Below are 27,849 nucleotides of genomic sequence, written 5' to 3' on the forward strand. Positions count from 1 at the left end.
CCCTAACCACCCTTGCAATCAAACATCTTAATGTTTTTCTTATATGTTGCTCACTAGTGGAATTTCTACCAAATTGGATATTTTTTAAATAATTACTAAAAATAAAATTTGATTTAAAAATCTTTCTTTTTTACAAATATCCAAATAATTTTAAATAACTAATAAAAAATGATTTCTATACGAATTCTTGATTTAAACTTAATATTTTTCTATTTTAAATTAAAATAAAAGAATTACTCATATGGATGTTTTAAAAACAATATCAAGTAATTGTTTAATAAAAATAACAGATTTTTTTTTTACAGTAAAATAATAGTGTATTTAAATAAATTTATACTTCAAATTCTGAATAAAAATGTAAATAAAATAATCCATTATTTTCAAATAATTTATTTATTAATTAAATAAAAAATGCCCAGGTTTGACATCCACTTCACTACAATGGAATGGAAGACCCTACTAGGGTAGAGCCCATCAAGGATTGTCTTTATAGATTATTAAGAACATAGTATGACTAGAATAGTTAAAAAAAATTAATTGCCAAGTAGTTTTTGAGAGATTGTGATGACTACAAATAATCCAATTTTGTCGATTATTAGGTTATTTCGTAAAATACTATAGAGCAAGTATAAATTTCAATAGTTTGTTTTTAACTAAGATTTACATAATAAAATTTTCTATCTAAGAATAAATTAAGGACAAATACTTAACTTTATGTCTTTAAATTGAACATAGATTCTAAGCCTATTCAAACACATCATTGATTGTTTTTTTTAACCTGATTAATTTAAAACAAATAAATGATTATAATTTAAACCTAGAATTCATTTTGAAAACGTAAAACTAATGATACCATTTAAAATTGTAGACTGAACTCAATTATTACTATTCTGGTAATGAAACAACCATTTCAGTTAACTGTTTCAAACGTTCAAATTTTTATGTAATAAACAAAAACTTAATTGACACACTACAACTTAAATTATTACCAATAACCTTAAGGGGCCTAACGACTGTGATAAAATTGGGCATAAAAAGACCCTTGGAATTTCCTTCATCCCGTGTTGCCATGGAGTCTGAATTTATGGACTTCATTGGAACACAGAATGGTAGAAAAAACAAGTCTATTTTACAAGTCTATAAGAAAAATAATTAAATATCAAAATACAACCCTTCTTTCTGTGTTAATATACATGTTTAAAATGTTTAGCATAAATGTTAAGATTTAGTGACAAGCTGTCTATACAATGTCCCTTAATAAATCGACAGTCACGAGGCCCCTTATCAAACCACAAATATAACATGCTTTGTATTGTCAATAAAAATAAATAAATAAACAAAACAACTTTAAATATGTATACAACATTTTTTTTATTCACATCGTCGAAATGAATATGACATAATATTAGGTACCCTAGAAATTCCTGTAACAAATTTAAAACAAATTACAATTAGTAGTCGTAGAATAAAACTGTTAGAAGCTTTTGGTTCAGTTATTTTTTTGTACTTACTTAGCAACAATCCCATTATCCTTAGCTAACCTCGTTATACAATCATCAGATTCTCCCTGGAAAAATATAACAAAATATAAGCAAACTCAATTGTTAAAATAGACTGTAGATAATATACAAAAAATATTCCATTTATGCGTGAAAAACGAGTAGATAGTCTTAACAAATACCAGTTTAAATGTTAATTAGAATTTATAGCTAACATACTATAATTTGGTTATGGTTAATTGATTAAGTAAATGTCAAATTATTATGTTAAATAGAACAAAAAGTATGAGGTTTCTTTTATTAATAGGAAATACATTTTCAATTAAACTTATTCATTGATCATAACTATAAATAAGGCAATACCTAAATTGTATTCATGTATTTTTTTGCAATTTAAGCTAACTATTATTATGTTTTTACAATACAGTTCATATAATACAGAAAGGACTGACTCCAAATGAGAGGCTATCATTAAAGTAAATGTTCTGCCTATCATAGATAACAGTCACGCAGTTTAATAAAGTTATTAAAACGTTAGCGATAATACACAGGAAAAAAACCAAAATTGTTTCGCTCCAGTGTTATTTTAGCAATATTTTCAATCTCAAAATTTATACATTAGCCTTTACGATAAACATAAGAGTACCAACCATACGACGGATAGCTCCACTGATGGTGAAAATTTTGTGATTTCCAGTAATGCGACCAGTGGCCGAGTCGATTTCGGCCAAGTTGATCTGAATAGAAGCGTGGTCCTTAGCCGGAATGATGCGGTTGCTGGCAGAGCTGTACGATAAAAGAAATACTTAATTTAATTTAAATTTAATAATTTTAAATTTATCAACATTTAAAAAAAATATAATACTTTGTTACACCATGTGACATAGTTGTTAACAATCAATTTTTTTATAATCATACTATAATACAATGCAAACAACTTACCATTTTCGGGGGCAGTACAAATCTACGAATTCTCCAGCGTCGTTTTGCATTTTGAAAGTTTTTTTGGATTTGACAAATCAAAATAGAATAGTAATTTCAAAAAAAGAACCCAAGGCGACCAGAGAAAAAGAATTCGGATCAGGTTTATGAGAACCGTGATATCGTACACATACACATAACCTCAAATAATTATTTCAACGTGACTTATAATCTCTCTGGATAGTGTTCACTGCAGCTAACCTTAATGTTTCACTTCCATTCACCGTTTCAAATATGTTCCATGAGTTGGCGCTACAATTTAAATTGTCATCAATTATTATTAGCATTGATTTATAAAATAAATGTTATTAGTTTACCAATATTTCCAATCTAAATCTACTCATTACATAACGTTCAGATGTAAACATTGAATTAATTTAATTTTTTGTCATCGACGATTATTTATTTATGTCTGACTGAACATAAATAATAAAGATAATTAATATTACTAAAAACTCTACGCGTGCATACATTATATTACATAATGTAAATGATGTTATATTTAATAAACCTTATATAAAATTATATGGATCATTTATGAGTTGTTACGACTGGAAAGCATCTGTGGGATAGGTACCTAGTTTTAGATTTCATTATTAATACAAAATATTTTGTAAATGATATCTAAAACCAAAAATCGAAATTGGCCGTAATAATTTCAAGGTATAAATTTAATTGTTTATTTTTCAGGACTCCCCACATTATTACAATTTAAGGCGTTCGGTATAGGCAATTTTCAAGTAGAAAACATTTTCTATTAGCACTTTGAAAAGGCGGTAACATGAACAAAGTTCTTTTTTGAGTTTCAAGTTTTTTTTTAAACTTAGTGATCTAGATTATTAAATATAAAATATTAGGAAAGAATATTAACACTATTTACTTGCCCTCGTCTTAGTCTTAAGTATAGTAAATTTTACTTAATACTTTCGCCAACGACCATACCACGTTGAATAAACCAGTTCTCGTCCGATCACTGAAGTTAAGCAACGTCGGGCGTAGTTAGTACTTGGATGGGTGACCGCTTGGGAACACTACGTGCCGTTGGCATTTCTTTTTGGGGATTTCTTATTTTATTTAAATATACTCTCTGTAGAAACTTTGATGCTCAAAAGTGTGATGGACAGTTATTTAGGTATTTTATTTTTCTGCATACGATACATTCCCTATGCAGTTATAATAATTTGAAAATTACATAACATTACATTGCTTCACCTAATTGTAGAAAGCAATTTTTTGAACCCCGCAATGCATGAATTATATTTCACCATAATGGATTTGAAATGTTAAAAGGATTAATAGAAACTAAAAAATAGTTTTTGTCATTTTTATTTAAAAAAGTCTAAATGGGACTTTAATAAATGTATCGCCGGTGATACTTCCACCTTACAGTTGTAATATTTAGCATTATTTTTATTATTATTTTTTTTTTTTCCAAACTATAACATGTAACAATACTTTACATAACATTAAATTGTATGCACTTAAATAGTATGTGAAACAGTTTTTTTTTTTACTTTGCCATTCGACAATGCCATACATATAATATGTGTGTGCTTGTTGCATACAGTATCACAGATTGTACTTATGAAAATACCTACTTTTCAAAAAACTTTCTTCTGTTCTATTTATATAAAATTATATATTTATATTTAAAACTATTGATTCAATATGTTATTAAAAAATTGCTTAGTTACTATAAAAACGAGCTCTTTATGATTTTGTCCATTAATTAGTATTCACTATTTTATATAATAAGATAATTGCCCAAAAGCCCTTTAGAGTTTCGCTTTTTAGACTTAAGTCTCAAAAATTATGACTTGAGCCGTATTTTATTAATTCAACTTAGACTTATGTAGTTAAAATATTCAGGGCCGTCGTTAGGGGTAGGAAGTGCATTTGATTAGGCCTTAGGGCCTCGCGACTATATAGTACAACCACACAAATAGTAACGACGACCCTGAAAATATTGTAATAAAAAAAAACTCCTGATCTTGTAAATTGAATGATTCATAAATAATAATTATTAAAATTAATGATTTTTTCCCAATAGTAAAAGTCCCAAGTATAAATAAGTGGTGGAATAATATTATGTCAAGGAAAAATTAAGCAATAACAAAGTTGTTTTTGTAAGCAAACGGGCAACCTTGCAAGGTTCATATAAATAACATATTAACTAGGGGTTCGCGGATCATTCTATCCGTTCAGTTATACTAGTGTTTATGTCACACTGTTTATTATGTATTTTTTAAAAGTAGTGTGTTAATCATTTAATTAATTTGTGTGGTGCTTATTGTTCAAATACTGAATCTCCTCTCGCATTACTCATTATACTATATATTAGTGTATAGTATTTAAACAAAGTGTAAAGGTATAGTTATTTAAGAAAATTTATCGATAAAAAATATGTGGACTATCTTGCATCTAATTAGTATTATTACATGCCTCTGTACTTAAAAATAAATATTTATTTAAATAATATCCTTAAAAAAATATTTTTGAATGGACAATGGTTATTTATATCCATTATTTACCTTGTATATCTATGTATAACAACACAAATCTTATTTCAAGTTAGCTATTTTGAAATATTATTAGCTACCTACCTCAATAAATAAATAGGCAACTAAACCTACCTAACCCTGTATATGATTGTAACAAAACAAATCTTATTTTTTCTAAGTGTTTTATTTTTCCATAATAAACAATACATTCCCTTCGGAGTTAGGTATAATAATATTTTAATACGATAACAATGCGTTTTCTCACCAATTGTAGTGTAATTTAATTTAAATTACCATAAAAATGTACACTATAGGCATTGATTATGTAATAGACTTCTATTACATAATCAATGCTATAGGCTTTACCCACCATGTTATTAAACTATGATATCTTCACACTGCTAAGTTCTTTTCCAGTCTGATTTTTTTTTTTTGGTAGGGAGAAGAGAAGGTCTATTAATTTTTGACAAAATATGCTCCAAGTATAAAATATTCCATAAACAATTTTTTGGTAAAACATCACTCGTTCCCTTTTACCATTCTATTACCTTTCACCGTACGCTATAGCATATTATATTTTTTATTTTAGTTTTGTTAACAGACAAAACACTATGGAGTTCGATTATTTGGAAGAAATGCCCGAAGACAAAATGGACTATTTTTGCGACAAAGTCCTGAAAAAGGATTGGCCTAACAGTATTAATGTACGTATCATACTTTTTGTTCAATTGTTAAAATTTTAAATTCTACAATTTTAATAATCGCGTCAAATTGAACATTTACAAATATCCATAAGTTGTAATCGATGGAATTAAAATATTGTATAAAATATTCAATTTCATAATCCAAAAACGATGTACTTTTTGCAGAAACTATAAAAAAAAAATTATCTAAACCCATTAAAAAAAAATGTTATGGTTTTATAACAAACCATTCTTCAGGGGGTAGGCTAAGGGAGCTAAACGTTCCAATCGAAATTTTATTGTATGTATAAAAAAATAATCAATTTGAATTTGTTATTTATTCATCAACTTAAGAATAAAATAGTATTATTATACTACTATATAATATAATAAAATCGGTAGGGTTTTGAAAATTGTTTTCAAATTATACTAAAAACTATTGTATTATTTGTAATGCTATAAACGATGGTTAAATCAGACTTACTTACTTTAAAATCGAATGACTTAAAGGACATAAAAACTATCAGAAAATCAATGACCATCAGTGTCCTGCACATTCTTCTCATTGATGAGTTTAGTTACAATGCAGATATAATTGAAAATGTACATCAATATTTTTACTTAACCAAATTCTAAAGCGATACCTATACAAATACCTTCTCGGCTGCGTACGGTTAGATAAGCTAAACAAATTAAAAAATTAAATTACAACAAATCAAGAAGAAGTTAGTGTGATCTCTTCTTATAAAGTCAATGAAGTTTTACGATCTTCGTAATCTGTCCAAAACTGCAGATGAGGACTTAATGAATGGATTGGAAAAAAATACTACACGGTTTTATTGTTTTTTTTTTACAGGTCTACTATTTTATCAAAACTGGGTTTAAATGGAATAACAAAAATGCTGCTTCCACTTACAAACTGTATTATGTCCCCAACGACATTGATAATGGTACATTTCTCGGCATCTACCACCAACCCGTGAGTGTCATTGTACAAATCCAAATTAAGTAGTCAATTCCAAATGCCGAAAAAGATAAAGTACATTAAAATTTACTTCTAGGGAGGCAAGCATCCAACTATTTTTGTTCCGTACACGAGCCCCGGGAACGAGCAACAACTACAAACGGTATTGCGCAACACTAAAGTCATCAATTGGCAAACTAAACCTTACTTTCAAGCCGTCTTGGAAAGGATAACCGGCATCGTGGAATCGACAATTCGATTGAAATGTTCAAACGAGTATTCATACGCACCGTGTATAATACACTGGATGCCAGCAAACGAAGCAGCCAATTTAGAACTAAAGTAAGTACCTTGAACTTGATTGTAAATAATTTTGCATACAAGTAGCATATCTTTGAATGTCGAAACGATTACTTAATTACTACTTATTTTGTTAGTTTCTCGATTTTTTCTAAAATCGAATTTGGTCTTGCAACTGAAATTATCAATAATCATTAATTTAGCATAATTACAAAGGTTGTTCTATAATAATTATTGTATCAACAATATCAAAAATTATTTTTTTCTTTCTGTGACAATAAAAATGGTAATGATTGGCCACGGGTACCCGCCCATATCTTATGTTGTAAAAGTATACGCTCTGAAAACTAAAAACCTACCCTTCCTTGTGTAATACATTTTAGTAGATCTCTCATCTCGATTAAGATGCAACGCAAGTAAATTAGACCTCACAAAAAAAAATGATTGTTCTTCTGACTTAAAGAAAGACTTAGTTGTGAATTACTTTGTCTTACGGTATTCAGTAAAAAAGTAAAATTAAATATTGTTCCTAAAAAATACCAAATAAAAATGTTCAAATACAAACAAATCTACAAAACATTTGATTAATAAATTATTATACATGTAAACTGTAAACATATCTATTAGTCCATATTTTTCTACTAAACATCGATCAATATAATCGAAAAATAATGATATTTTTATTAAATTTTAAATGTTTGCAGTGTTAATATACAATAATATTATATTGCATACTTTCATAAAAAATATATCTTAATTATACTAAAGACGACGATTCTACGTCTTGTTAGTTTTACTTAGAAAATAGTATTCTTAAATACATAATATACTAAAGAATATATATTATTAAATTTAAGCAATATAAATGAGAGTTCTAAAAACCGCATTTTAATTTGTGTACCTAATAAAAATATAATATCCTATATGAATTGTCACATACCTTTTTTTTTTTATTTACAAATGTATTGGACTTTTTGGTACTTGGACATGTTTTCCTCTTGGCTTTTTTGTTTATAGACATTACTTGGGCGTATTATTATACTCGGGTCGTTTTTTACTTAGACATTTTTAACCTGGATAGAATTGCTAATTCTGCCTCGTGTGTGCGTAGGGCTATGGCCCGCCGACTGTTGTATTGCATATTTTGATATTGTTTTTCTTACAGAGTTCCCGAAGACGTTATTATTGGTCCGCTCAACAAAGACCACGTGGATTTCACTTATTCACATTGGACCCACGGCGACGTGTACTCGAAATACGACGTTTGGGACACGATTAACTTGAACTTCGGTTTGGGTGTTTTCGACCGGCAGAACAACGACTTGCTGGCGTGGGGAATGTGCGGAAGTTACGGTGGCGTGACCACAGTGATGGTGCTGCCCAAGTGCAGGAACAATGGGTATGGCGTTCTAATTGCCAAAGCCGTTACCAAAGAAATGGGCGAGAGAGGCATTTCGCCACACGGGATCATAGACGAAGACAACGTCGCGTCTCTCAAAATGGCCCGAAAAATCGGTTACAGGAAATCCGAACGAGTGGTGTTCTTCGAACCCCGGTAGCCCGATTAGTAGTGACAATCGGATTAGTCTTGAAATACTTTAAATTGTCAATTGTATGCCAGCAAAATTGCAGAAGAAAAGCAACGTATTACACATAACACGGAATTGAAATCCCAGTCTAACAATAATTATAATGCTATGGTGGAACTAAAATACATTTAAAAATAAGATTTCATTTATTACAAGTAATCATAAACATAAAATTAGGTAAATGTCAAAATAGTAAAAAAGTAAAATAGGCTACCGTGCATAAACGAAATAACACTTAAGTAAAAAAAAATAACTCTTTAGGAGGCTTGCACTTTGTAAATTATTGACATTCCGTTACTATATAATATTTTATTCATTAAAACTTATCATAAATATTTGTACATTTAGCTATTATTATACCTATTCTTCTTGCTATATATATACATATATATTGTAGAAGATAAGCAACGTATATACTTGCTATACATAACAATATTTTTATAAAATGTTTGTGGAGATGAGTGAGGACACATACACCGTATGTGTCCATAATTTTATTTAAGTTTTTTTTCAAATATATTCGAGTGCATATTATTTGTAATATAACCTATACCTATTTTGGCTTATTTTAGACCAAAAAAAGCTAGTTAAAATGTGATCAACTTAGGATAGTCCGGTTTCAATTCTATAATAGAGATATAGGAGTTCTTTGGCTATTATACTAGGTTATGTAAGAAACGGATTTTTGAGTTTTTGCTTTTTTTATGTGAAAAAGTATGTTTTTTAATAAGGAAAAATGTACAAATTAAATTTATTTAATTACAAAAAGCTGAATTTTTTAAATGAAAATAGACTTTCTACATAACGAAATTGAAAAAAAACTTTTCCGAAGGTATTGTATATACAAGTCTTGATGTTACTTTTTACTTCGATATCAAGCCAAAAAAAAATGTATGTTCATCATTAAATGTATCAATTATATTGAATTCAATAAAAGGTTGTTAAAAATCTCGAAGGACAAAGCAATGATTATAGTATAATGTCACCAGCGTGAATGGTATTATAAGGACATGATAATAATATTTATGTACATATAAAATTGATCAACATAACAAATTGAGCTTTATCGTAATGTATTTATAAAATTAATAAATGTACAGTAGTATTAAATATTTTATAATTAATAACACACTTAACAAACGATGTCAACACGAATAATTAAAAATAAACCGACTATAATAATAATATAAAGACATAATTTATGTAGAATAAAAAATATGTACAATGCTTTAAAAATAACAGCTGTGGATTTAAATGTTTTAGCACTTCCGCGTATAAATACAATGGTGGCAATGTCTATTGGACAACACTAAAATAAATTTTTGGCTACATAAAACGTACTGACTGCTCGAGATCTAAGACAATTTTATTTTACTTTAGGTGTCATCGTTTTTAAATCAAATTAAAACGCAACCAGATGTCTGGATTTTAAACGACGACGAATATCGCAGTAATAATTGTTTTACAAGCGATTTGATAGATAAACAATTAAGATTTTTTGTTATAAACGCAAAATTAACATTTGGAATAAATACGGAATTTTATGGTCGCCTAACCAAACACTGTTGTTTAATAAGCAGGCTGTTTTTTGGTCCTCCTTAATATGCCGTAGTAGCCGAGTACGTAGGAAACTATGTAGAAAACAAATAGCAAGATCAAGTCCACGTTGAGCCGGTCGATATCGTATCCGTAGCTCAACAACACTTCTTTGCCGTTGTGTAAGCAGTTGTTGATATTGAGACATGCTGTAGCAATATGTAAATAAAATCAAATACAATTTGCATGACCAACAATGACGGTAGGATAACATTATTAGAAGAGTGCCGTTCAAGGGAGGATGGCACAAGTGCTCTAGCTAGATGATTGGACAAAAATCTAAGAACAACAATATAGAAAAACGTTTTTTTATCTATGTAACCGCGGGCATGAAGAAAAAAAAATTAACTATTTGCGAATTTTTTAATTTTATTTGTTACATTGTACCTAATACTGTAATCAGTCAATATTTATACAAATTTTTTTTTAGTCTATACTTTATAATTTCAATATTGATATCTGAATAAACTTTCAATTAATTCGCACCGTACAAAGTACGTAGTAAGTTTGTATTTTTAATGTTCCACCGTACAAAGCGACCTAGAATTACTCCAGAGGTGTGACTTTCCCCAATTAAAAAATAGCATTAGATACTACTTGTTTTAATGTTTATCAAAATTGGGCAATCGTTTTAGGTAAGTTAAAAAAAAAACGTTTAAAACGTTTAAATTTTGGCAAATTCTGGATAATGTTTTAATTTTTATATAGTTTGTTTCTTAGTTTTTAGAATTTTACCTGGAGGTAAAACCCGGCTTGACTAAAATCTATAATAACTGATCTTTTTTTTTTAATTGATATGCTCACGCAACACTGCACAGTAATTTCGTGACACAAGTCAAAAAATATAATAATACAAAGAATAACATAGGGAACTTACGTATGAATGTGTTATCACGCCATTGTAGAATAGACATCGCTTCACAAGCGAGAAAAAATAATGAAAAATATTTTAGGTAGTACAGCGGTATGGAACTGGAACAGAAACAATATTAATAAATCGATTCCTAATGTAAGTTTTCTGAATAGGTATTTTTTTTTTTAATAGCTCGCACCTGAGTGAGATGTATGCGCCGCTGAGGGGTACGGCCAAGTAGTCGTATATTAACGAGAACATGACTACAGTTTCGAGTCTCTCGAAATAAGCAGATAGAACGCTGCCTGGAAAAATATGTTAAAAATAATAAATTCGCTTATTATCCCACTAGCAATCCATAGATGCGAATAACTATAATAAAAAAAAAACTGCACCGTAAGATCTGGCCGCCAACATGATGATCAAGAACGTCATCACTTGCAAAAAATTATAACCGATGCCGACTATCCAAAAGACCAGATAAGTGGACATTAACACACCGACGATGGTCCAGACCAGCTGAAAGAAGAAAAAAAAACAGAAGTTGGTACAAGTGGTAATTTTTCAAAAAATATCCTATTACAAAGAACAAAAATAACGGCATGTCAAATTTAACGATCACGAACCACTCGCGCAGTATCTCATAGGGTTTAATAAGAAACTGAATTTATTTTTCCATAACGTTTTTATACAATGTGATCTCATTTTTTCACATTTTGTTTTTTCCCCCTCTCGACTTTGGTTTTTTTTATAGCAACTTTTAAAACTTAAATGATAACGCATACATTTCATTAAATTGAGAATAATGTATAACATTATCATTCTAACTTTTTAACTCTTATATATATATATATATATATATATATATATATTATATATTTCAATAACACCGGGCTGTTGACAATAGACTGTATACTAACCGTAATGACAATCTCGGAAACGTAGAAAGCGCTTAAGGAATAAATGCTGTTACTGACTTCTCGGTGGACGATAGGGAATTCCAGTTGGTAAGCTATCATAGAAGAGTACCAATAATGGAACATGGAGTATAAAGTAAAACTAAACCAGAACCCTTGCCAGTTTTGCACGGCTTTTGTGTCAAACTTCAAATTTGCGTACGGCGTAGATATAAACAGTCCCAAAAACTGCAAGAAAAAATATAATACTTGTAGTGAACTTACATACATTCGTTTGGCCAATATCGGGGTTTTACCAATAACGTTATTAGTTCCAGAATCTTGGCCTTGTAGCTTCTTAAAAAGCATTTCACGGATCTACCCAAGACTAAATTGAGCTGTGTAATCCATAGTTGTTTTTCGCTACATATTACAATAATATTAGGATAATTAATGTCACTTGTTAAGGTTATACATTCAGAGTTCAGCGTGAGCAAAAAATGTAACTTGTATGTACAAATGTCAAATGTAAGAACAATTGGAACAAAATTTATAAACTCGTATTTATTTGTGATACGAATATGATACTTTAGACGTTTTTAATAATAGTTGTATCGTAAACACGTCAAACTTTGAAAAAGGTGGGATCGTTAAGGTTATAATGCATAAAAAATCCCAATAGATATAGTTAGTGGTGCTAACTGTGTAGAATACTTATATAGAAGAATATTATAGGTTAATTTATAATTGATCCAATGGTTTACATTTTTAATTTTACTTACGGGTGCAAAAGTTGTTGATACTCCAATTGCATCTAGAAAAAACAGTTGAAAATAATAATAATCGAATTATCAGTTTATAACATAATATGTATTATACATACACCTCGGGTCTAAAAGAGCAAACGTCAGTTTTTGATAAAAACGAATTCGATCACTAAATACATTTAAATTAAATTAGGTAGACGCCATTTATGATGTTATTTAAAAAATTACCACAACATAAAACTGAACAAATTATAAAGAGTTTTGTCCAAAATATACTACAGAATATTATGGCATATAAAAATGTAATTTGTCAAAGTTGGTGAGCGAGTGAGATCGGCGCTTTTAGAATCAAGGTATAGGTTAGGTTAGGTCAGAATTTTAATATAGGTACATGCATGCAGTGTGTATCATATTTTCGTTATTTCATGAATAATTAACATTTTGAAACAAGTACCCTATTTTTTTTTTTTTTTTAATAAAACACTGACTATAATGCTACACATACGCTGCATTTGTACGAATCGTAGTTTGAATCTATTTCATATTCGGTGGAAGATATTCTGCACATTTCGTCGACGTTGCTCTTGATTGATTTTTCGTTCGAGTTGAGAATAGACACGACGAAGTCCGCTTTGTTGAACATATCCGGGCACGTGTAATCGAACCTAATTGTAATATTAAATTGGTATTCGGTACATATGCAAAGTAAACAGACATACGAACAGATAAGAACCAAAAGTGTAACCGATTTTATAACATTTTATAAGAGAGCAAAAAAAAATCTTTTGTCCTAAGTGTGGTGATGTCCACTAGTTTTCTTCAATACCACTTTAAAAAAAATTGATAAAAAAGCCAGTACAGTGGGGTCGGGGCATAGTGGGGACGGAGAGGTCACAGGTCTACAGATTTTGTTATAACTGAAAGTGATAAAATCACTTTTAAATAAACGCTTCAATGCAAATCTGTGGATAGTACGTTCAAACTAGTTATAATGGTTCAGAAGATATCGTGGGACCAGCAATAATGTACTTAAAATTTAATATTTAGTCTTGTGCAGGGTGGATACGATAAGGGTTGATCGTCTGTCTACAAAAATGTACTGTCATAGTTACCCATAAATCGTAATTAACAATATAATGAAAATATTTTCATTACCTGTTGACTGTTGATTCACACAAACACATAGCAACCTAGAAACTGACTACGGCCAAAGTGTAAATTTACCCTTTTTTGGGGGTTTTTCCTTAATAAAAAAAAAATTTGACTACAGATTTTTGAGAAAATTGTATATGTTATAGTTCCATTTTAGATTTACCTTCGGTCTAATTTTCAGATCTAAATCTCTAAAACTTTGCTTGAAAAAGTGAAATAAAGAAAAAAATTCTATCCCTTCTAAGGGAAAGGGTTTATGATATTTTTTTGGTTTGTTAATGTTGTTGTTTGTGAAGGAAAAAAGGTATCGTTGGTAAATAATGATTGGTTAAAAAAATTCGTTAATGAAAAAATGGTCACTTACATTATACCCTTTTGGTTTTCATCCCTCTGTATACTATATTATAGTTGTTAGTCGACGGCTAACGTGGTATAGGAAATAAATGCAATAATTATTGTACTTTTTGAAAAACTGATTTACTAAAGAAACGGGTCCTTGGTACGCCAATCGTCCGTTGGACAGAAGCACAACGTCGTCAAACTTATCGAACACGCCGGATGCGGGCTGGTGTATTGTGCAAACGACGATTTTACCAGTTCGGGCTATGCTTTTCAAAGTGTTGACTATGTGTGCAGCCGAGTAACTGTCCAGGCCTGTGGTGATTTCGTCGCAAAACAGTATAGGAGGATCGTTCAACAGCTGAACGCTCAATGCGACTTTTTTGCGTTCGCCGCCGGACAAGTACGTCAGTCGAGTGTCTAAAAAATTTTTCATCCCTATTTTCGACACTAAATATTCGATTCTGGCGGCCAAAGCTATTGCGGTAGTACATTTGTCCATTTTCAACTTGGCCTATATGAGAAATAAAGAGTGTTGTTACATTTTTATCCCCGATTAACATATATAATCGGAAAGCTGTACGTTTTTAAAAATTAATTAAATAGTATATAATTCCACTTTTACTGACCATAAATGTTAAATGTTCTAGAGCTGTCAACTGTTCAAAGCTCAGGTCTTGCTGAGGAACGAAACCGGATATTTTTATCATGTTTTCTTCTGGCACGGGTTGGCCGTTTAGTAAAAGCTCACCGTCGAAATTTCCTTAAACAAAGTATAGGTATACAATTTATCACGATTGTTCAATATGCATTCACAGTATATAATACCCTTTGTCCGGTGACTTATAGTGGCCATCAAGGTTGTTTTTCCCGAACCACTAAATTTAAAACGGATGTTAGTACTTAGTATTATGATAAATGCTATACGAAAATTATACAAACCTCGGCCCCACGATTCCTAGAAGTTTTCCACTTTCTATGTTGCCACTGACTGGAAAGATAAGAAACACATTTTGTTTAATTAGTCATATAAATACTATTTCAGGCATAAACACACTGTGGGAGTTCAGAAAAAGTTTTTAGATAAGCCCAAAAAGCTAAAACACAGTAAAGGTCAAGTTTTTTTTAGTTAATTTTATCCTAGAAGACTAAAAAGGCAATGGCCCAGGGACCTGCTTAACGCATATACATTAATTATTCTGGTCATGTGGCACTCAGCACTTTCTATTCCTACATTATTGAATATTGTCACTGTATCTTTGTCATCAGACTTGCTGTTCATACATATAATTGTATAGATTGTAAATAAAGAAAATTGTTTAATAAAAAAAAAAGTTAATTTTAAAATATTGGATTTTTTTTTGCCTCAAAAAAGTTTTCTAAGGTGTAGATCAAATCGATTTACTTCCCGATTATTGTTATAGGACTCATTACAATAGGCATACTCTGCAATAAGAGCCAAATCGGCCTAATATAAACAAAGCATTGTAGAGACAGAGTACACATTTAACAACTATAATGTAATAGAGCTCTTTTGAACCGAAAACGTACCAATAATTACAAAGTTTAAATGAGATAATAATAATTGATATATAAGTATAGATTCGTCTAGTATAGGTACACTTTTTTTAAAGCAAATCAATTGAAGCCATATGTTCATAAAATTTAAATAACAATAATAATAATAATACCGGACTGCACAAAACTTTTTATTAGTGTCATTAGCGGCAAATCGTGATTCTTGATTGAAATACTACTACGTCTTAGTATATAAAGAAACAATAAAGTGTTGTGCGATCAAGCATTAATTACAGTCATTGCGCTTTTACGTTTGTCCATAAGTTATGCAACATAATATTCTTAATGTTTTTATTCGGTTTGATCGAGCAATTATTTTCGTCGTCAGGCACTCGTTTGTAATGTTACAATAACTATTTATGGAGTAATGTATATTTTGTAAACAATATAGTAGGTACTAGAAATGCGTCAACCGGTTCATACTTAGTTGTGCGTAAGCGTTATCCTATAGGATATAACTTTAACCCAATCTGTACCTACTTACAATATTTTTATGTGTGTATGAGTAATTTTTATTGTTAAAAAAAATATATTATTTCATTTAACAGCAACAAAAGCCACTATCGATCTCGGCCATGTGTGGTAACTCACCGTTGAACAATAACTGTTTGGATGTTAATTTTGTCGGCTTAACGAGCCTGTGTGTTTTCTTCGTAACCCGCACGTTTAACCGTTTCCAAGACAACACCAGACGACCGTGTTGCTGCTGTTCCAAAATCACCGGTTCTCCAAAATCGCCGGCCGACCCGTCCCAGTCGTTCCACATTTCGTTGTACCTCAAGTCCAACATAGGAGTTTTCTACGTGAAATATGGCCAAGGGGAAAAAAGTATAATATTAGTATAAAAACAACGGTTGTAATAGTGAACGATGTTGTAATATGTATATCGACGGCATTGTGCACAGATGATGTCCTAAGTGCATTAAAAAAAAACATTTACAGAAACGATACGATTGAAAATGTGTGAAAGTCCCCTAACAGTAAAACTATGAACTTCCGGCTTCCGATAATGTGTACACGGTGTGTAGGAGGATAACTTATATAGATGTCTGTCCACACTTGAATCGATTTCCCAAAAAGAGTGCATTTATGCCGTCGATATTAATTGTTACGATAATAATAATAACAAAACGTTACTCACGGGTGACATGGTGTATAGTTTAATGTATTTAATAGGTAGATGTAACAATAACAGGTGGTATACTCTTTAGGCTATACCGACACGACGGGTGTTTAGACAAACTGCTATAATATGATGTAACTGTGTTGGCGTGCGAATTCAAAAATTCGACGTTATCAGACGGACACAACTGTATTACTGGCGCAGCCCAACAGGCATCAACAACTGCGGTGGAGTTTAAACGCATCGCCACTGAAGACTACTAACAAATATATACATTATTTATATTTTATCATATACAATATGTAAACACTTTGGGGAAGGTAGGTAAACGTTAAGAGAAGACAAACCGGTTAGATTTGTTGGAAAACCTATGAATATCCGAAGTGACAACGATAAGCTACGGAATAATATAATATGTACCTACCTAGTATAATAATGTATACGGTACATATACTGTACCGTCGGTTCATGATGATTATTATCATGTTTTAATTTATTCAAATGAAATATTGCGTTGAGATGAACATTCCCTTCGTGTATTGCTCGCTTAGTGTCATCACACACAACGCGTTTATACGCAACAACACACACACATATATATATATATTTATTTATGTTTATATAAGAAAATAGTATTGAATGATAAATTGTTAGTTTTATATTAAATACTATATAATAACTGATGATCATAAAAATGCCAATATAATCAACAAACAGTTATTATTAAGCGTCAAAGACTCGTTTATTAGCTATTATTATAATATTATATAATAAATTATGAGTCTACATATTTTGACGTGACATTAAGGGAATCTAGAAACAGCCTATAACCATTTACATAAATAAATACATATATTTGTAATTTGTATTTTGTAAACAATAATATATGTATTAGTCCAGTCATGTTATGAAAAAGAACTGCATCAATTCCCCCAAAAGATGATAACAAGACCTAGTTTAAATAAACAACGTGTTCAATTATGTTTAGGACTCATTAATAAATTCAAATTGTACTTGGGTAAGTTTTTTTGTAATAGGATTTGCCAACTGATTATTTAAAGAGAAAATTTAGATCCGATTATATTTTTCAAATAAGATGTGTACAAAGAAAGTCGTATTTTATTGGTTTTAAAACTTGTTTGTTGGTTTGAGACATTTTTTTATACAAATTTATTTTAGGATTTACGAGCTAAAACTTTTTTTAGTGGAAAATTAAAAGTAGGTTAAATAATGTATAATGAGTTAGAAATAAATTTAAATCTTATAAAAAGACAGATTATCTTCCTTCCAGACGGTCGGATGTTAAAACTGGGTAATTCCAAAGTACACTATTGTAAGCTGTCAAGTGTATCTATCAGGGAGAATATACAATCAATCACATTTTTTCAATAGGTACGTTGGTCTAATGCACGAGTCACGACACAGGTCTTAAACTAACTTATAATTAGTTAAGAGATCATCGGTAAGTTGAAAATAATAATGTATAATAATATACATTGTATATAATGTAAAAATACATTTTAATATTTAAAACCGATCGTACTTAATTTAAGTTGAGCAAGATTCTGATAATTTAATAAAAAAGTATTTGTGCTGGGCTGCTGCATATTTTTGAAGTCTTAACTATTTTGTTTTGTATTTACATAATACATACATGAAACAGCTGTTTATTATCCTGTGGTTTTTGTTTATAGCGAAAGCCGAAATTAAAATTAAATATTTAATTGTGTTTTATATTATAATAATGTTATATCAATTATTATAATTATGTTTTTTTGAAGTCTAATTATATATTTCTCAAGTATAATCATACGTCCATGTTTAGTTAAAATATTTACTAAAACGATTTGAAAAAATGTTAATGTTTTTAATTTTTATTGTAAATCATTAACTACTGTCATTAAAATTATAAATAATTTGTTTTGAAAAAATATTTTTGTTTAGAATTTCTTGAATTAAGATCTGTGATATTATATTAACTGTCAAGTTAATATAAAAAAAGGTGGCAATGAGTATACATACATAGATATCTATTATTTGACGTTAGAATAAGATAATTTGATGATGATGTTTCTAATTATTGTGGTAGATAAAACTCAATGGTATGTATAGCGGAGGTGTGTTTACTTTAGTAGATAAATTAACTTAGGTATAATATCATCAGATCACGGTGGCATCGTTATTTCTAGAGCTATAGTGATAAGCTGATATTAGCTCGAGAAATACATAAAAAAATCTGTTTTACCCACACCAATTTAACTATGGTCCACACTCCGCAATGATTTATTGATAAAGGTGCTAATACTGTTTAAAGATCACTTTTACCATTCTATTACCTTTCACCGTACGCTATAGCATACATTTTTTATTTTAGTTTTGTTAACAGACTAAACACCATGGAGTTCGATTATTTGGAAGAAATGCCTGAAGACAAAATGGACTATTTTTGCGACAAAGTCCTGAAAAAGGATTGGCCTAATAGTATTAATGTACGTATTATACTTTTTGTTCAATTGTTAAAATTTTTAATTCTACAATTTTAATAATCGCGTCAAATTGAACATTTACAAATAACAATAAGTTATAATCGATGGAATTAAAATATTGTATAAAATATTCAATTTCATAATACAAAAACTTGTATGTACTTTTTGCAGAAACTATACAAACAAAAATTAATCTAGACCCATTAAAAATTGTTTTATGGTGTTATAATAAGCCATATGAAGCCATAACACTAGTAGCGTCCTCAGGGGGTGGGCTAAGGGAGCTAAACGTTCCAATGGAAATTTTATTGTAAGTATAAAAAAAAATCAATTTGAATTTGTTTTTTTTCATCAACTTAAGAATAGTATTATAATACTATTTGTGTCATTCATGCATATGGTAAGGTCGTGCTTATCTCTTTAACTGTCTACTATTCAGATCTGTTGTGTTTATTTGTAAGCTATGGCTTCCAATAGTGTAAACTGTTACAATTGCGATCTTATGTTTGCTGAACTTGATATTCCTATTAAATGTGATGGCTAATAATAAGTGTTCGGGTCTGAAATCAAATGTCTTACTTTAAAGAATAGTCATTTGAAATACTTTTGCGAAGCATGCAATTACGGTTTACGTGATATTCCAGAGCTAAAAAAATTAATTAACAGTTTATTAGCTGAAGTTAATAAAATTAAAAATCAGTAGAATAATAACAATACATCACATCATTTTGATGAGTTTATAATCGGCGAAGTCGGCAAACGCAATATCAGTGCATAAAGTATTCAATTAACTTTATAACGTTCTAGAGTCCAACTCTGATAACGCAGTCGACCAAATTACACATGACTCTAATCTAGTGAGTACTGTTATCGATTCAATTATTAGTGGTAGTAGTATTAAACCGACAAAAATATTTATTCGTCTTGGTACTTGTGGTCATAATAATCTCCGTCCAATTGAGGCTGTATTTAACACAGCAGCTGATGTGTTTGAAATAAAATTAAAAAAATTGTTATCATTGCAACCACCTTCTACTATTGTATCAGTTCGGATCGCACTATTTATCAGAGGAATTACATGAAGAAACTCCGTGATGAATTAGAGTCCCGTTGAACAAATGGTGAAAACGATCTAATCATCAAAGACATAAGAGGTTATACTCCGGTTATTGTATCCAAGAATAACCGTTCTAATACCCGTGCTAGAAATTTTTTATAATTAATATTAAATAAGTTGTGAATTATTAAACGTCCCCAGTTGTTTTGTGTCCCAAGTATTTTTGAAATTTATTTACAATAATATTAAAATAATTATAGGTTGTTTGTATATTCCTCCAAATAGTTCTATTGATATATATTCTAAATATTGTGAGGTAATTGAGTCTTTATAATATAATTACCCTGATTATAATTGTATTATTTTAATTTCCATTCATATGTAAAAACCAACATGGTTTCAGTCCCAATATGTCGATTTCCACTAATAAATTACTTTATCAGACGAAGATTCTTTCAGCCCTTAATGAACGTGTCCAATTAGACACTATATATACTGACTTTCAAAAAGCGTTTGATAAAGTTAATCACAACACTCTTTAATATAAATTATCTTATTTTGGTATTTTCAGTTATTAAATCTCCAATGATGCCATAAAATTACAATCAAACTTTGATAAATTTGTTGATTGGAGTCGTGTTAATCGCCTTCCATTAAATATTAATAAGACATGCAGCGTTATTACGTTTTCACGTATGAATAACATAATTACCTACAATTATATGATTGATATTAATGTGCATTGACAATATAATATTTGTAATTAAATATATATGCTTATAAACGAAACGAAGACTATTTAATATTATTTATAACAATTATTCCTTTATAAACAAATATTAAACATTTGAAATTATTAAGTTTCAAATAATATTCATATAATATACAATAATTTTTGTACCGTATCAGAGTTACTCAGTAACCGAAAAGCGCCACCTATCTTGACACGGTGGAAGCGTGAAGAGGGCCGGTCTATGTCTAAAACAACTTTAAAATTGTGTACAAACTGAGAAGGCGTTAGTAGATAGACCTACAAGTATAAGTAGCCCTAGTTCTGACCTAATGCCTGAGTAAGGACTAAAACACCACCAGAAAATCAATGACCATCAGGTCCTGCACATTCCTCTCACTGATCAGTTTAGTTACGATGCAAGTATAATCAAAAAATTACATTAATACTTTTACTTAACCTAATTCTAAAGCGACACCTACACAGGCGGACCTTAACAATTTGCCGCCCCTATGCTAAAAGGAATTTACCGCTCGTATCCTAAAAAAAATACTCTCTACAATAAAGTTTCCTTACATACACATATTTTTTTAATTTCAGTAAAATATAAAAAAAACTGCAGATGTGGACCCGAAGAATGGATTGGGAAAAAAATACTAGATCGTGTTATGGTTTTTTTTTTTACAGGTATACTATTTTATCAAAACGGGTTTAAATGGAATAACAAAAATGCTGCTCCCACCTACAAACTGTATTATGTCCCCCACGACATCGATAATGGTACATTTCTCGGAATCTACCACCAACCTGTGAGTGTCATTGTATAAATCCGAATTAAGTAGCCAATTCCAAATGCTGAAAAAGATAAATTACATTAAAATTTACTTCTAGGGAGGCAAGCATCCAACTATTTTTGTTCCGTACACGAGCCCCGGAAACGAGCAACAACTACAAACGGTATTGCGCAACACTGAAGTTATCAATTGGCAAACTAAAGCTTACTTTACAGCCGTCTTGGAAAGGATGGCCGGCATCGTGGAATCGACAATTCGATTAAAATTCTCACACGTGTCTTTATGCATGTCTTTAATACTATGGATGCCAGCACAAGAAGCAGCCAATTTAGAACTGAAGTAAGTACATTAAACTTAGTAATAATGCTACTTGTCTAAACGATTACATAATACTTGAATTGTACTTATTTTCTCGATTTTTCTAAAATGGAATTTGGTCTTGAAATTTAAACTATCCATAATCATTAATTTAGCATAATTACAAAGGCTGTTCTATAATAATGATTGTATTAACAATTTCAAAAATTATTTTTTTATTTCTGTGCCAATAAAAAATACATTTTAGTAGATCTCTCATCTGGATTAAGATGCAACGCAAGTAAATATGCCTCACAAAAAAAAATTATTGTTCTTCTGACATAAAGAAAGACTAAATTGTAAATTATTTCGTCTTACGGTATTCAGTGAAAAAGTAAAAATAAATATTGTTCCTAAAAAATACCAAATAAAAATGTTCAAATACAAACAAATTTACAAAATATTTGATTAATAAATTATTATACATGTAAACATATCTATTAGTCCATATTTGTCTACTAACATCGATCAATATACCTAGTTGAAAAATAATGACATTTTCATTACAAATTTAAATTTTTTTCAGTGTTAATGTACATTTAAAAAATAATACGAGTGTATAGTGTCATAAAAAACATATTTTAATTATATTAGATATGACGATTCTACGTTTTATTAGTTTTACTTAGAAAATAGTATTCTTAAAGACATCATATAACAAAGAATATATATTATATATTATTAAATTTAAGCAGTATAAATGAGAGTTCTAAAAACCGCCTTTTAATTTGTGTGCCTAATAAAAATATAATACACTATACGAATTGTCATATCATTTTTTCTTAATTTACAAATGTATTGAACATTTGGTACTTGGACATATTATAATTTTTTTTTTTTTGGCTATTTTTGTTAAGGAAAATTATGTCGTATGGTATTGCATATTTTGATATTGTTTTTCTCGCAGAGTTCCCGAAGACGTTGTTATTGGTCCGCTCAACAAAGACCACGGGGATTTCATTTATTCACGTTGGTCCGAGAGCATCAGGTACTCGAAACACGACGTTTTGGACACGATTAACTTGAACTTCAGTTTGGGCGTATTCGACCGGCAGAACAACGACTTGCTGGCGTGGGGAATGTGCGGAAGTTACGGTGGCGTGACCACAGTGATGGTGCTGCCCAAGTGCAGGAACAATGGGTATGGCGTTCTAATTGCCAAAGCCGTTACCAAAGAAATGGGCGAGAGAGGCATTTCGCCACACGGGATCATAGACGAAGACAACGTCGCGTCTCTCAAAATGGCCCGAAAAATCGGTTACAGAAAATCCGAACGAGTGGTGTTCTTCGAACCCCGGTAGCCCGATTAGTAGTGACAATCGGATTAGTCTTGAAATACTTTAAATTGTCAATTGTATGCCAGCAAAATTGCAGAAGAAAAGCAACGTACAACACATAACACTTTGGAATGAAAATCCCAGTCTATCGATAATCATAATGCCACGGTGTAACTAAAAATATGTTTAAAAATATATTATCGTTTATTACAGTTTGAAAGGCGGTAACATGAACAAAGTTTTTTTTTTTTCTTGAGTTTCAGTGTATCTAGATTATTAAATAAAAACTAATCACGAAATTGGAAAAAAAAACTTTTCTGAGGGCATTGTATATGAAAATCTTGATGTTACTGTTTACTTCGATATCAAGTCTATGTATAGTAAAAATGTTCAGAGATGAGGAGAGAATATTATTTACTTGCCCTCGTCTTAAGTCTTAATTATAGTAAATTTTACCTCGTTCCGTCGCCAACGACCATACCACGTTGAATACACCAGTTCTCGTCCGATCACTGAAGTTAAGCAACGTCGGGCGTAGTTAGTACTTGGATGGGTGACCGCTTGGGAACACTACGTGCCGTTGGCATTTTTTTCTTTCTTTTGGATTTTTAGTTATATTTAATGCACTCTCTGTAGTAGCTTCGATGCTGAAAAGTGTGATGGTAAGATTATTTAAGTATTTTATTTTTCTGCATACAATACATTCCCTATTTGGAATTAAAATAATTTATTAATACGATAACATACGATTCCTTACCTAATTGTAGAGTGCAATTATTTTTAAATTACCTCATAAATGTATACTACAATCCATAACTACCATGTTTATAATTATTATCACACTGTTAAGCTATTTTCCAGTTCCAAGAGATTTTCGTTAAGGTAGGAAGGGGTAAATATAATTTTTGACGAAATATGATCCATAAAATAAAATAATCCATATAAAAGTTTTTGGTAAAAAAATTTATACTACTTTCAGTGCACTGTGCAATTTTTTTTACTATTATAAGTATTAAGTTGTGCACAGATTCCTTAGAAATATAATTAAAGTAGACACTTTTAGGTATATTAGAAGGTTTATTATATAAACACAACAATTTGAGTAGGTATGTTATGTTCTTATCTTAATTTATTTTATAAAAATGTGTAAAGTACTTTACTACCAACAACTTTAAAAACCTAAGTATTTGTTATTTAAAAAAAATATATAATTTTAGGATAATAAGTTAGTATTCTAACTATATTATTATTTCAAATAATGTATTATTTATAATTTTACATTTGTACCTGCTTCAAACAATTTGTTATTTTATATATATTTTTAAATAAATATTTACTTACGAATTCTAAAATAAATGTCGACCTAAACTATATTATTTTGTAAAACATAAAAATTGTCTAAATATTTGTTTAACTACAAATATCTTTTATTACAATTTTTGAAATAAACCATTGTGATATAAATTATTATAATACTTAATACGATTTTAATTCGATTATAGAATATCATTTTATTACTTTATTGTACAATTTTGTTATAATTTATAGTTTTATAGTTATTGATAAAACATTCTACTTATTTTTATTAGATAACCGGCCAAGTGATGAAGATTCATTGTTTGTTCTAATCAACAGGTACTACACTTTATTGTATCATGCGTAAATATCACTAATTATTCCCTTTATTCTTTCTATTACCTTTAACCGTATGCTATAGTAACCATTGTTTAATTTAATTTTGTTAACATATAAAACACTATGGAGCTCGATTATTTGGAAGAAATGCCCCAAGACAAAATGGACTATTTTTGCGACCAAGTCCTGAAAAGGGATTGGCCTAACAGTATTAATGTACGTATGATACTTTTTGTTCAATTGTTAAAATTTTTAATTCTACAATTTTTTTATAACCCCGTCAACTTGAAAATTGATTTATTTTACTAACAAATATCAATAAAGTCATACTCGATGGAATTTAAATATTAAATATATAATCCAAAAACTGTACTTTTCCAGAAGCTATAAAAAAAATTAATCTAAACCCATTAAAATTTTCTATTAATTTAAGACTAAAATAGAAATATAATACATTTTATAATATACTTCATAATATAAAAGAATCGGTAGGGTTTTGGAAATTGTTTTTAAAATATAATAAAAATATTGTTTTTAAATAATTAATTTTAATGCCAAAATCTATGGTGAAATCAGACTTTGTCAGATATACCTACTTACTTTAAAACCAAATTTACTTCGTTTTTTTTTTTGCTAATTCAATAGTCTTATAAGAATAAACTTTCTTTAAAATACTTTTAATGACAAAAGTAAAATAACTTACTTACATTAGAAGAATATAAGCAAATACAATTTTGCTTTTATTTAAAAAAATAGTTATTGGGAAAATAAGAATTTTTCTAAAGTAATTTTCCATTGGTTTTAGTATACAAACTTATATTTTTTTTATGTTTTATTAAATTTTTTCCCAATACAATGTGCCCCTACAATACGCTCACGCCCTATGCCTAGTTCACATTAAGGTTAAATAGATAATAAGAGCAACAGTCAATAATAGTATGGAAACTCAAAACAAATGAATCGCTAATAATAGGGAAAAAACACTTGCTGAAATCGCATAACCCGATTTTTACATAATATATTAAATAGCACACTTAATTGTGTACCTAAATTTAATTTATAACATTTCATCCGTAGATAAACACCGATTAACCAAAAACAAACTATGGACTCGAGAATGTGGATTTTTTGATAAGGTGATTAGGTAGGGAAACGCGGGGCAATACGGGACCTAAAGGAAAATTTTGCTTAATTTGTGAAATAATGATTAAATCGAGATTACAACATACATTTATTATTCTGTATTTATTGGTTTATCAGTATAAATAAATAAAATACGGGCATAAAGAAACAAGATTTTAACGCATAATATAGTAAAAACTTATTTAAATTATAAAATAACTCAAAGGATAATTTAAAAACAGTTCAAATACGCTAATTAATTAGGTTGTACTTTAAATTAGGTCAATTATGTTTTACAATATTCGTTGTCTGTCCAGAAGTGCAGATGTCGTCTTAAAGAATGAATTGGAATAAAATACTAGACTGTGTTATTGTTTTTTTTTACAGGTCTACTATTTTATCAAAACGGGGTTTAAATGGAATAACAAAAATGCTGCTTCCACTTACAAACTGTATTATGTCCCCCACGACATCGATAATGGTACATTTCTCGGAATCTACCACCAACCCGTGAGTGTCATTGTACAAATCCAAATTAAGTAGTCAATTCCAAATGCCGAAAAAGATAAATTACATTAAAATTTACTTCTAGGGAGGCAAGCATCCAACTATTTTTGTTCCGTACACGAGCCCCGGAAACGAGCAACAACTACAAACGGTATTGCGCAACACTAAAGTCATCAATTGGCAAACTAAACCTTACTTTCAAGCCGTCTTGGAAAGGATAACCGGCATCGTGGAATCGACAATTCGATTGAAATGTTCAAACGAGTATTCATACGCACCGTGTATAATACACTGGATGCCAGCAAACGAAGCAGCCGATTTAGAACTAAAGTAAGTACCTTGAACTTGATTGTAAATAATTTTGCATACGAGTAGCATATTTGAATGTCGAAACGATTACTTAAATACTACTGCGGACTCACTCTGCCTCGTGTGTGCGTAGGCCTAGGACAGCCCGACTGTTGTATTGCATATTTTGATATTGTTTTTCTTACAGAGTTCACGAAGACGTTATCATCGGTCCGCTCAACAAAGACCACGTGGATTTCATTTATTCACATTGGATCCTCAGCGACGTGTACTCGAAATACGACGTTTGGGACACGATTAACTTGAACTTCGGTTTGGGTGTTTTCGACCGGCAGGACAACGACTTGCTGGCGTGGGGAATGTGTGGAAGTTACGGTGGCGTGACCACAGTGATGGTACTGCCCAAGTGCAGGAACAATGGGTATGGCATTCTAATTGCCAAAGCCATTACCAAAGAAATGGGTGAGAGAGGCATTTCGCCACACGAGATCGTAGACGAAGATAACGTCGTGGCTCTCAAATTGGCCCAAAAAATCGGATACAGAATAACCGAACAAGTGGTGTTCTTCGATACCCGGTAGTCCGATTAAAGACAATCGAATTAGTCTTGAAATACTTCAAATTGTCAATTGTATGCCAACAACATAGCAGAAGAAAGTCAACGTATTACACATAACACTGGAATAGAAATCCCAGTCTATAAATAATTATAATGCCATGGTGAAACTAAAATAAATTTAAAAATATATTTTCA

At 30.1% G+C, this 27,849-nt stretch overlaps 4 protein-coding genes and 2 non-coding genes across 7 annotated transcripts; 4 read left to right on the forward strand and 2 right to left on the reverse strand.

The window, feature by feature from the left end:
- Positions 1 to 1,352: 1,352 nt before the first annotated feature.
- Positions 1,353 to 2,609, reverse strand: LOC126843419 (40S ribosomal protein S21). The gene is made up of 4 exons (XM_050580962.1): positions 2,442 to 2,609; positions 2,150 to 2,285; positions 1,512 to 1,567; positions 1,353 to 1,424 (listed from the first exon to the last, which is right to left on the reverse strand). The coding sequence occupies exons 1-4, from the start codon at positions 2,489 to 2,491 to the stop codon at positions 1,415 to 1,417; spliced, it is 252 nt and encodes an 83-aa protein (XP_050436919.1). The 5' UTR covers positions 2,492 to 2,609; the 3' UTR covers positions 1,353 to 1,414.
- A 799-nt stretch (positions 2,610 to 3,408) lies between these two features.
- LOC126843847 (5S ribosomal RNA) lies at positions 3,409 to 3,527 on the forward strand. The gene has a single exon (XR_007686493.1). It is a non-coding gene; the product is annotated as a 5S ribosomal RNA (ribosomal RNA).
- A 1,158-nt stretch (positions 3,528 to 4,685) lies between these two features.
- Positions 4,686 to 8,662, forward strand: LOC126843409 (uncharacterized). Of its 2 annotated transcripts, none has more exons than XM_050580950.1 (5): positions 4,686 to 4,848; positions 5,571 to 5,685; positions 6,521 to 6,643; positions 6,726 to 6,970; positions 8,094 to 8,662. In XM_050580950.1, the coding sequence occupies exons 2-5, from the start codon at positions 5,593 to 5,595 to the stop codon at positions 8,485 to 8,487; spliced, it is 855 nt and encodes a 284-aa protein (XP_050436907.1). In that variant the 5' UTR covers positions 4,686 to 4,848; positions 5,571 to 5,592; the 3' UTR covers positions 8,488 to 8,662. The 2 variants fall into 2 exon arrangements, with proteins under 2 accessions (XP_050436907.1, XP_050436908.1); XM_050580951.1 differs by having other exon boundaries at positions 5,583 to 5,685.
- Positions 8,663 to 9,625: 963 nt separating this feature from the next.
- Positions 9,626 to 17,077, reverse strand: LOC126843400 (protein scarlet-like). Its single transcript, XM_050580931.1, has 14 exons — positions 16,840 to 17,077; positions 16,290 to 16,497; positions 15,063 to 15,111; positions 14,949 to 14,998; positions 14,750 to 14,883; positions 14,243 to 14,634; positions 13,135 to 13,294; positions 12,645 to 12,676; positions 12,180 to 12,285; positions 11,887 to 12,111; positions 11,362 to 11,485; positions 11,166 to 11,271; positions 10,991 to 11,085; positions 9,626 to 10,262 (listed from the first exon to the last, which is right to left on the reverse strand). The coding sequence occupies exons 1-14, from the start codon at positions 16,846 to 16,848 to the stop codon at positions 10,087 to 10,089; spliced, it is 1,866 nt and encodes a 621-aa protein (XP_050436888.1). The 5' UTR covers positions 16,849 to 17,077; the 3' UTR covers positions 9,626 to 10,086.
- A 1,947-nt stretch (positions 17,078 to 19,024) lies between these two features.
- LOC126843408 (uncharacterized) lies at positions 19,025 to 27,849 on the forward strand. The gene is made up of 5 exons (XM_050580949.1): positions 19,025 to 19,116; positions 19,196 to 19,310; positions 26,667 to 26,789; positions 26,872 to 27,116; positions 27,283 to 27,849. Exons 2-5 carry the CDS (start codon positions 19,218 to 19,220, stop codon positions 27,674 to 27,676), a joined length of 855 nt encoding a protein of 284 aa, XP_050436906.1. The 5' UTR covers positions 19,025 to 19,116; positions 19,196 to 19,217; the 3' UTR covers positions 27,677 to 27,849.
- On the forward strand, positions 23,990 to 24,108 carry LOC126843857 (5S ribosomal RNA). The gene has a single exon (XR_007686502.1). It is a non-coding gene; the product is annotated as a 5S ribosomal RNA (ribosomal RNA).

Source organism: Adelges cooleyi, unplaced genomic scaffold (assembly GCF_023614345.1).
Source record: "Adelges cooleyi isolate 19-005CV unplaced genomic scaffold, UGA_ACOO_1.1 ACOO_flye_CR_arks_rails_tigmint_CR_PRNA_574, whole genome shotgun sequence".
Taxonomy (NCBI): Eukaryota; Metazoa; Arthropoda; class Insecta; order Hemiptera; family Adelgidae; genus Adelges; species Adelges cooleyi.